The 11,400-nt window shown below is 40.3% G+C and overlaps 1 protein-coding gene across 1 annotated transcript; it reads right to left on the bottom strand.

Moving 5' to 3' along the window:
• Positions 1-153: 153 nt before the first annotated feature.
• pcyt2 (phosphate cytidylyltransferase 2, ethanolamine) lies at positions 154-9,942 on the bottom strand. The gene is made up of 12 exons (XM_079220288.1): positions 9,781-9,942; positions 6,450-6,538; positions 5,314-5,475; positions 5,017-5,168; positions 4,575-4,616; positions 4,301-4,439; positions 4,122-4,204; positions 3,895-3,972; positions 3,343-3,408; positions 2,649-2,714; positions 2,213-2,301; positions 154-2,136 (listed from the first exon to the last, which is right to left on the bottom strand). The coding sequence occupies exons 1-12, from the start codon at positions 9,900-9,902 to the stop codon at positions 2,028-2,030; spliced, it is 1,197 nt and encodes a 398-aa protein (XP_079076414.1). The 5' UTR covers positions 9,903-9,942; the 3' UTR covers positions 154-2,027.
• Between the last annotated feature and the right edge of the window lie 1,458 nt (positions 9,943-11,400).

Genomic DNA, 11,400 nt, shown 5'->3' with positions numbered 1-11,400 from the left:
GCAGCCACACACTGATACGTGATAACGTTTTAACTAACAAAACAAATAGAGACAGATGGCAAGCAAGTCAGTGAAGTCGGTGCACACACACACACAGTCTGGACAAGAGGTTTTATCAGATAAAGTGGGTAAAATAAATACATGTGGTGGACATGAGCTGTGAGCTATTCAACCAAAAAAGTGTTTATTTATTCAGTGAAACTAAACAAAAGCACAAATTATATAAGTAAAACAAAATAAAAGAATCAAACCAAATAAAGGATTTTCTGTTGTGATCATTTCTTTCTCGTCCCTTAAATCGTCTGTTGATCCTTTATCTTGGGACTGCTTTCAGTTTTGGAGACACTTCACTTGAGCTATCCTCACCAAAATATTCAAATGTCTTTCTCAGTCATTTCTCTCATAGGTCTTGCATGTCCAAACCCTCATTGACCGAATGTAAATAAAAGAATAATGCACAAACAAAACACACCCAGCTTTGTCCATCTACTGTAGTGGTTGGCAAATTAGTTTCCTCTGGGCCCTAAGGAGGCCCCTATGTGAAATAATTGTTAATCTTCACTATTCCATTCACTAAAAAGCAGAGCAGTGTAAAATACATTAAAACAAGTAAGATCTTGATGTCAGTATCTGTATGTCCCTCAGCTGAGTGAATGGATCCTCCCTGCAGAAGCTCCTCCGGCGCGCTCGGGCTGGAGGATTAAAGGCTCTTTGTGTTTGTAATGAGGTGACAGTTTGCACTTTTTGTTCAAATCTGAGAGCAGCGTGAATGAGACGGGACCGGTGGGATTTAGCCGTTTCTGAGCGGCTGTGGCCTCATTTCACAAACTCGGTGAACTGTGACTATGTGCTGATCCAACAAAAAACTCATCAGGCTGCACACATGACGCTGTAAAACAGACATCAGATGACCCTTTGCAATAATACCCATTTATTTATTAAAAGGGAGGTTTACACGTTGCAATATAGTGATTGAAAGGTTGTGAAAATCCCCCTCTACTGTTTAGTAACTTTTAGTAACTAAATATATCCATTCCATAGACCCACTTTAAAAACACAGAGTATCGCACCTTGTTAATTAGTCCCATGTTAATTAAGTTATTCGATTCTCCTGTAAAGGAGAACAAAACAGGACATACTAGTTTGTTTTTTTAAACACACTTAGTAGTAGACTGAGGAGCGACTTCACCAACAGCTGTAGAGACACAGTTCAGACTTTTTGATACAATTCACAGCCCTTAAATTAGTTATAGCTTTAGGAATGAGGCACGAAATTACTATCGTTTGCAGCGCAAACACTCACTCACTAACCTCACTCAACTCCCTCTCTCTCACACACACACACACACGGTGCAAAATCTGGGAAATAAAATCCACATTTAAAATTAAAAAACTATTCCACAGATCACTTTACATACTAATAATGATGTTTGTCCAGAATGGAGAAAAACAAAGTGACTTTTAGAAATAAAATTAAATCTATTATTCACAGTGTATTGAAAAATAGACCACATTCAATGTTACTGATGATACTTCTTTAAAAAAATATGGTTTAAAATCTAAAAACACAACTGACAATGTCATTAACATTTCAAGTTATGGCTTATCACAAAATTAACATACCACTTCCAGAACAGGATCGCATAGTGTGTGATTTCATGGATAAAAACACTACACGACAGAAGATATCATTAAAAAGTTCACTGTGGATGACAGGAGGTTGAAAAGGGATTTTGCAGGATAAAACGTATGAGTTTGGATTCTTTGTGTTCTTGTCACGGCAGATTTAATAACTTAGGCTGGAGCAGTCTGTATGGATAAAGGCTGAGAGAAGCTAAGCCAGCAGTGTGCACTAAATATTTAAAGCAGGATTCTGCGTCCAGAGGACCAGTGAAGACCGACTGCCCCCCCGCCCCGCCAGAGCCAAGTCCATTATGGCCGTCCGTCTGGGTCAGTTCAGTCCACCCTCTTAAAGCTGTGTGTACCAGGACGAGTAAATCAGACACAGAACCATGTCTGAGGTCTCACTAGTGGGCAACCTGTGCTGCACCGTCACTCTGCTCCTTCCTCTTCATCGCCTCGATCACCGCCATCTCCTTGGCCTCCTTCTTCTGATTCCTGGCTTCAAACTGCAGCCTGGGAACATGCAAGGTGCCGTGAATAAAAAATGATAAAGAAGTGCCATTAAAGTTAAGAATGGGGAATCGCTGACCTGTTTTCAATGATCCTCTTGACAATGTCATCAGTGGTGAGATTGTTCCCACTGTCGATGGTCTTGAATATTCCCCTCTTTTTTGGCTCCTGAGGGGAGAACACAAATAGTTGTCAAACCAACACAAAGTTCACTGTTAATGATGGCTTGTATCAGGGACTAGGTTTTCCAGTTTTTGAAGACAACTAGCTTCCGATCAAGTTTGAATGCATCTCTTGTAAATCAGACAAAAAAGAACATCTGCCACACAAATGTAATGTGAATGTAATTTAACCTTAAATTACTTTGTGGTATCTTATTCGTCTGTAGACTCCTCCACGTATTGCTCAGAGTGTATAAGACCGTGGGCCAACGGTATATTTAACTCTGAAATATAAATGCAGAACAACCGCAGTGGTTTCTGCTTTTTGTTTCTGCAAGAGGCCCCTGTACTCACAGCGTAGGGGTCTGACGTATCTTTGTCTGGGATCACCTCCGTCTTGCCATGACACACCAGGTCAACCTGCACAGGTACACAAACACACCTGGAACATGCAGCTCGGGGCTTTCTCACACTAACCATGCAGCTAAGCAAACATGGAGCAGCACCTATTCATTAATTTTCTCAGGCTTTTCTAACTGTGGATCACTACATTTAAAGAAAAACGACAACTCCTTCAACTGAGTGATAGGATCCTTCCGGAAAAATATGATAATATGACTTGTTAACTACCGAAAAGGTATCTGACAGATCTAAATGCATTCAAATTGATGTTTTATCTGCTTATATTTTCTATGTCCACAAGGGGGCGCTACATAGTTCAATATGGGCTTTTTGCAATTTACAATGTACATAAATTACCTTACAGAGAATCTTTCAAATGAAGCAACCACACAGGGATCTATAGTTCTGTCTAATACTGCCAAAGGCTTTTAGTCATCTATGATCTGTATTTAATCGAATTCTATCTCAACTTTGAGCTGAAACTAGTTTTAAATCCAAGTTAGTTTTAAAACTTAAGCGATTTAAGACCCAGTATGGTAACTTCACTTTCAGTTTTCAAACTGAACCATTCTGGTTAAATAACAATGAAAGTAAATAAAATAACAAAATGCAGGATCAGACGTAAAGTCATACAGAGGCAACTCACCTTAAAATGATCCAGCAGGTCTTTGCCCACTGCATAGGGAGCACCGATCACCACCTCTGACACATACTATAGAGAGTAGCAAGATAAAAGACAGACCCAGACGTTTATTTTTCGAATGATTAAACCTTTAATCAATGTCTCACAGTCGTTAGTTTAAATGTAAAAGTAAACCTGACGAGCACCTTTCGGATACAACCCAGCTCAAGGGTGAAGGTGTTTTTACAGTTCACTGCTTGGCAAATTGAGTACCTCATCATCAGGCATTGAGTACAACTGATGTCAGAGCAATTTAGTGGTTTTACATGTGTCACATGTTTGTTATGTGTAATGTTCTCCTCATACGTTGGTCTAACTTCAAAACAAACATACACAACACAGATGGGGCTGCAGATTATTTGTTCTAGACTGAAAGCAGGAATGGAGGGAAGAGAGCCAAGTTCAGCCTGCAGCTGTGAGTATTCAGGCTGGAAGTACATCCCACTGTATTGGACATTTAGAGGGAGGGAGGTAGGTGGGTGGGTGGGTGGGTGAGTGAGTGAGTGACTGACTCACCCGACAGGCCAGGACACTGAGCGTCCTCTCATGGATGTTCATGATTGGATAATTCTTCCCCTTGTACCGATTCACTTCCTGAAAAGAATGAAACGATTCCTTTACTACTTTACATTTTCACCTTTTAGATATTTAGACATCTCACTTGACTCTAAAGGACAGGACTTGACACAGCAGGGAGCGGTTCATCTTTTATTGCTGAGGTGTGTGTGTTTCTTTTATTGCACCTGATCAAAGTGCAGACCCACGATGACGTAGGGCTTCTTCGCCTGCTTATAGACCATCTCTAAGAAGTCAACATGACCAATGTCTACAAGGAATTTGTAGTCAAGGCAACAACAACAACATGTATCACAGATAACACAATCATAACTTAAGTCTGGTTATTTCTGCACAATGAGGATACGGAAGAGGTCAAATGCCCCGGCCACATAGATGATGGTGTCTCCAGGCTGAGGCTCCTTTCCTGAGGCAAACTGGATAATCTTCTGGGATGTCTGTAGGAACTGCGACACTCCTGTCCATGGACTGTGGCCTTTAGGACCCTTGATTACAACAAAAGACTTGCATTTTACTGGAAAAATGTATAAAATGCTCGGTGGTGTCTACAGATATAATTTTATAATCAGGATTCATGTACATGAAGAGGTTTGACTAAAGTAAGATTCCATGCCACTCACTTTTCCAAAGTTGTCTGTGTGCTGCTGATAATCTGGGTTATCCTGCAGAAATAATTAGAGAGGAAAAAAACATTACTCATACACTAAATAATGAGTGCACCAACATACTAAAGGGGGATTTATTGTTGTGCATTAAAAGGTTACAGTGTTGTTACAAAGCCGACACACACAGCCACCGTAGTTGACATGCACGCCCTTTATAAATGTAACCACACGTCAGGAATAGCACTAGAAGTACACAAATAGGCCGCTATAGACTGTCTGTATTAAAACGTAAATATGTAATCAGAATTACGGTGGGTAATATAATTAAAGAAAAATACGGCCTGACGGCATACGATCCATCAGTCGTGTGTTGCTGTGGTGCCATCAGTGGGTGAAATCCCAAACTGAGCAGTAACTAAAAACCTATGGCGTTAAGTACAAACGCATCTTAACTCACCATGTTGCTGTGATGGGTTTTGGTCATGAGAAGCATTCGTCCCACCAGATCAGTGGTGGAGACACCCTGTGTGCGTTTACATTCCCGGTAGCGGCCTTCGCGCTTCACCTCGTCGTACGTGTCCTTACCATCCACCGTCAGCGTGATGTCATCTGGTGAAACATAAACGAGGAGTCGATCATCACATCTGGAGGTTTTGCTCACATCGTGTGCATCACTGAGTCAGACTCGTCCACAGAAATGATACAAGACCCTCTTGTGTATGAAGGACAGGAAACAGGCCCTCAGCTGGCTCACCTCCATGCACGCAGAAGTCACAGTTGTACTTGTCCAAAGTCTCCAGTGTAGTGACGTACGGTGCTCCTTCTATCATCTCGTCCACCCACTTGATGGCCCGGACCATCTTGTAGCGCTCTTCCTGAGTGAAGACCGGAGGACCCTTGTGCTTGGAAATCTCAGCTTCGAGAGAGGATGAAAAGGTAATCTATTATTAATTATTGGCACATCAATTTACATCTGTATTGATCCTGAATTCCTGCAATGCAGAAGCTCTTCTCTGCATATCTGTTGTTGGTTTTTGTCACTTCTGCTACTTGGCTCAAACTACAACACATTTAAGAAATGTGCTTTTAACAACTAATTCAGTAGGATGATAACCGGGTTGTAATAATTCACATGAACGACCTTCTGTTACCCATAACACCAACATGACCCAAACAGTAATTTAGGGGACTACTGACACAATTGTGGCAATTGTTGCACTATGCACACAGACTGTAATACACTGTTATAGAAGTTTTCCCGACTCGAACCAAGGATGTTTGCACTGGTCAAAATAAATAAATAAAAGAGGGTGGAATGCCAGTCTCCAGGTTCATTGTGAAATGTAAAAAGAGACATTTTGCATATGTAATTTAAATCGAGAAATGCAATACAGTCCTTGTTCCCGAACATCATTGCCAAAATTGGAACAAGTGAAAAAAAGGCAAATATTATGTTATTTAAAATTAAGGTGGTGGTTATCACTTCCAACAGGTCTTCCTTTACTTTATATCACTTCCTACGCAGCTCGCTTACAAATATGCATCTAACATACTTTACTGTCACACTTGTACTTTTCTGCAGTGCTCTTCAATACATACCATTAAATGCAGATCGTCCCTCATGTATTCAAGACTCATAGACAGTGCCAATAACATTCTATTTAATCTTTTCATTATCTTTTGTTTTTTTAATTCGGAAATTGTAAAGTGTATCTGATGTGTACATCTTGATAAAAAAAAAAAGTATAGCTGTATAATAGAGTCTGTATTGTAATGTCTACGTTATAAAGGTGACCTTAGAAATGTAAATATTTACACCCGACTGCAGAGAGTTGATGACAAAAAGATTTTACAGAAATATCCATATCAGAATGTGCGCGGCAGTCTCACCATCTGTATGCACTCCGACTATGAGGTAATCTCCCATGGCTTTGGCCTGTCGCAGCTGGTTGGAGTGACCGTAGTGAACCATGTCATAACTGTGGAGACAGAAAGAAGAGACGACCACGCCATGAGCATAGAAAACAAAATAAACTGGAAGTGCTCAAACAAAGCATTACACAGGACAAAACAGATACAAACAAACAGATACACACACACACACACGCACACACACACACACACACGCACACGCACACACACACACACACACACACACACACACACGGCCTTAACAATTAGCACTTAACAGCTTCACTGTCTTAAATCTCTTTCAAAGCCAGCGTCGGAAATATACGAGGGATACACGAGGGCAAAGAGCAAAACTGCCCCTAAGAAATATTATATTGCCCCTGATATCATTAGGAGAGGGGCAACAAATGCCCCCAAAATTTCCTCTAATAATTATGATTATTTAATGAACTTGTCAAAAACATCGCAGCCTATATGACCCGGTCCAGTTGGCAATGTTTTCGCCTTGACTGATGCGTTTTGTTTTTGTTCTGTCTGTCCTATCTATATTTCCTGTACTAAGTAAGTACAACGGGATTTAGGTAACACAAAAATCAATAAATAGAATTTAGAAATAGAAAAAAAGTTATCATTGTTAATAGTTGTTTACAAAAAAATTAATAACAATAAATAACACAAAGAAAAGAAGAAAGAAATAAGAATACAATTGAATAGGATTGTCTGATTTATGTTTGTTTTTTGTAAAAAACATCTAATAAAAATACTTTGAATCTGTAGACTACTGCCTGATGGTCTTATTATTGCCATTTGATGACAATTGTTCATATACTGTAAGCCTAAATAAGTATATTTATTAATTTGAACAAAGGTTAAATGTTATTTCACAATTATTTAAAAAATGCCCCTGGATTTTAGTTGGTAGAGGCAAAAATTCCCCTCTAAAAAATGTGTAAATTTCCTACCCTGGTTGCAGGGTAATTTTGACTGGACAACTCCTCTTGGTTTGTTGTTCAACACTTTCTAATCTATTTTTAAAGTGACCTTGCGTTAGTAGAGCCTTCACTTTGAAAACATGCTCTTTAACTCAACACAGGCCTTTGAACACGGTGAGTGGAAACAATACAAGTGACTGGGTGAAAGTTAATGATCAGTGACACAATGTGCTAATATTTATTTGTTTTCTGCCATTAAGCAACTTCTATAGATAAAGTTTTGTACTGGCTTGCCTTTTTAAAAAGTAAGATCTGGGAGTTCCTGCTACGTTTGTTCATGTTTTGATGAAAATGTGCTTTTGGTTCAGCACCCTGCAGCTTCACATTCCTACAATTTCAAAACACTCCTAGCTTGGGGGTTTGACAATACAACCACAGACTGAGCTGCCTCATCAAGACCAGCTGGTGGTTACGAGCCCAGAGAAAATAAAAAGACTGTTTAAAATAATGTATTAGAAAGGGCGGGTATATATTACACATTTGTGCTAATTTAAAATATGTCAAATAACAGTTGACTATAATGACTTCCGTATATGTAGGTAATTCCCAACAGGTTGCACCTCCTCTGTGACTGTACTTCCAGTGGGCAGACCTCTCCTCTTTAATTACATTAACACAAGCTGCTCGTCGGAATTCCTTAACAATAATCCCCAACCTCCCTCAGCTCACCTGATCAGGATCAGTGAGAAAGTATGCTCCCAGTTGATAATATATTTTCTTCAGAGTGATATAAGCATAAAAGTGTTTGATCTACGATCTAGTTCCTCGCTTGGTTGACATCTGCAAGTGTTTTTTTTCCAATAAATATTTTGCAGGTGCACCGACTTTGAATTACCACGGTTCCCCTGAACCCAATAACTGGTACAGATGCCTGGGTATTTATTTGGATTTTTGACACTTAACACTAAACTGCTGCAAAATGAATAGCCACATAATAATAAAGCTGATTCTGATAAAGCTAATTCTGATTCTGATAATATATCATATTTCCCTCATTCGCTCCTCTTTCTCTCACTTGTATTTGATCTGTTGTTAAGTATATACTTTCTCTCATTACGCCCCCTTCAAACGCCCCAAGAACAGGGAACACCTGCGCACTTCCCCGGCAAGTTACTTATGCATCCCTCTGTACGACATGTTCCCTATGCTAGTTATTTATAACCACACATGAGAAGGGCCATATCAAACTAGCTATGCAGCTGTGCAGTGTTCAAGTCCAGGAGAGAATTTATGTACAGCAAATTTGGAGTCTGTTGTCTTCTCAGCAGCAGTTAAATTGCGTAAGGCGTGATGGTCTTTGACAGAAGGATTTAAAATAACAACAAAGAATTATGGTTGTCTGACTCATGAGTTGGCTCTGAGTGTCACAACCAACTCTCAGAAGTGTGTGTCGGAGGAACAGATAACTGCCCTTGAGTAACTTCCAGATTATTTACCAGTACCTATTTTAAGTATTTACCCAACCCATCAGGCATGAATCTATTAACACTGCAAAGACTTTACGTTAGACAACTTTGGAGGTATTAACAGCAGACTCTCGCATGCAGCGTTAGAGAGCAGAGTAAGAATAAATAATCTGCAGACAGCAGACATTATTTGGACGTTTTAACCATTTTCACAAGAGATGCTTAAAAAAGCAGAGAAAAAAACATATTTCCTCTGGATCAGCTGGGAATTGTGGGTGCGTTTACAACAGGCATCTGCAAGACGTGAAAGACAACATCTCGCTCCACATGTGCTTTCTTTGGGGCCTGTCAAAACTTTATAGACACAGTTTCAGATCCGTCTGGGGAGTTTCATACACAGACACACATTTCAAAAGATCATTCACAAACTCAGTCTTACTTTGAGGACTGAAAGGACCTTATCCCTAACTTACCCCATGCCAATGTGCCATACAAACAGAGTCCCGTTGGCAGCCGGTGTGTTTTAATAAGATATTGATCCAGAAGTATTTCCAATTTAACCAAGCTTACTACAGGAGCATAAACGACACACAAGTACCGCTGGTTTTTCCTCAATAAAAACATGTAATAACGTCACGTTATTTGTTTTAGATTGGACTAGCTTAGATTGAAAAACGAGGAGAGTCATTTGAATGATAAATTATGTCATTTTGGGAGATCGTAACGTTAATTACACAGTTAGGATGCAACAGTTGAACTTTCACCTGCTAACCTACGCAGCTAGCTAGCATTAGCATACCGCCACCACCATTAGCTCCGATGTGTTGGATGAGGACCGCGTAGAGGACAACAAACTGTGGGAAGAGTTTAATAAACCATGTTAGTAGGTCAAGGGCTTGCACAGACACTCACCAGCCATCACACCACAGCCGGACGACGCGCTTCCTTTTCTCCGGGCTGCACCCCGAGGAGCCACTCGACTGACCCGCGTCGTCCCACTGCTCGCCAGCTGCGTGGTGACCGTTTTTGATCATTTCGAGAGGTTTCTGATGACTCGGTGGTGGTATTTGTACAAGACGTAGAGGACGTTTCAAAGTATTTGACTCCGGTTACTCTCGGAATCCTCTCAAAGGACGTCTTTCCTCCGCCTCAGGGTTTAGACGCAGACAGTGACACCGACCGGTGTTACGGTTTAACAGGCGACCATGTTAACTGGCGACTTTCGGCCGAAAGCGTCTACTGTTGTCGTCGTTACAGCAGATGTTGAGAATAGCAAGAGAACACGTAGCTGTCCTCGTGAATGCCGCATTGTTTAATTCTGCAGTTCAATGTCTAACCTTCTCGTCTAAAGTCTCTGGTCAAAACATACCGGACTAGACGTTGTTGAGTCTTTTCAGGGAAATAATCCACGAGAGTGAAAGCGTCGCTTGTTGTTTATGTGTTGAAACAGGAAGTCAGCAAATTGCCTTTCCTTTGAAATAAAGTTGTTACAAATAACACATAATGACTGTGGAGTCTGTTTTGTGCAAATATCTGTCACGTAAATTAACTCTATAGTACACGAAAAAAGAAGAGAAAAAAGATATACGTTTAATTAACGGGATTCAAACTCATATCATTGGGTGGAAAAAGATCACAGGTCAGTGGCATTACCACTACACCAGGATAAATATAGTGGATTTTTTGTGGGTTTACAATCAAATCATCTACAACACAGTCAGCAGTCACATTTAAACGGCAGAGAGCCACTAGATCAACTTGCGACCAACTGCAACTTCATGGAGCATGTTGACGTGACCTGCGGAGCACTTTACAATATCGCTGCTTTCTCAAACTAATAGACAGCTGTTTAATATCAGACCATTTAAAACGTCTGACCTGTGATCTTTTTCCAGCCAATGATATGAGTTCGAATCCCGTTAATTAAATGTATATCGTTTGTCTCTTCTTTTTTCGTGTACTATAGAGTTAATTTACGTGACAGATATTTGCACAAAACAGACTCCACAGTCATTATGTGTTATTTGTAACAACTTTATTTCAAAGGAAAGGCAATTTGCTGACTTCCTGTTTCAACACATAAACAACAAGCGACGCTTCCACTCTCGTGGATTATTTCCCTGAAAAGACTCAACAACGTCTAGCCCGGTATGTTTTGACCAGAGAATTCAGACGAGAAGGTTATACATTGAACTGCAGAATTAAACAATGCGGCATTCACGAGGACAGCTACGTGTTCTCTTGCTATTCTCAACATCTGCTGTAACGACGACAACAGTAGACGCTTTCGGCCGAAAGTCGCCAGTTAACATGGTCGCCTGTTAATCCGTAACACCGGCCAACGCCTCCAACACTACGTCACATGGACGCTGACGCTCAGATTGCATAATCCCTCGTCACGTGAACAGATACAACAAACTCATGAGTGGAATTAAAGAGTGCAACTAAGTGTATTTATTTTACTCAGACACTGTACTATTGTAAAAGAAAAAAAAAATTAGGCATTTGTATTTCATCCATTCCGGTTCCTAG

Source organism: Taurulus bubalis (assembly GCF_910589615.1).
Source record: "Taurulus bubalis genome assembly, chromosome: 6".
Classification (NCBI taxonomy): Eukaryota; Metazoa; Chordata; class Actinopteri; order Perciformes; family Cottidae; genus Taurulus; species Taurulus bubalis.
The sequence above is the reverse complement of the archived record's forward strand: the minus strand, read 5'-3'. Positions and strand labels throughout refer to the sequence as shown.

Excerpts from the sequence above, each read along its gene's own strand:
- pcyt2 (XM_079220288.1), bottom strand. The coding sequence starts at position 9,902 with ATGATCAAAAACGGTCACCACGCAGCTGGCGAGCAGTGGGACGACGCG. Across the intron at positions 4,617-5,016 it reads AAACCCATCACAGCAACATG|GATAACCCAGATTATCAGCA; the intron begins GTGAGTTAAGAT and ends TTATTTCTGCAG. Across the intron at positions 4,440-4,574 it reads ACACAGACAACTTTGGAAAA|GGTCCTAAAGGCCACAGTCC; the intron begins GTGAGTGGCATG and ends GTTGTAATCAAG.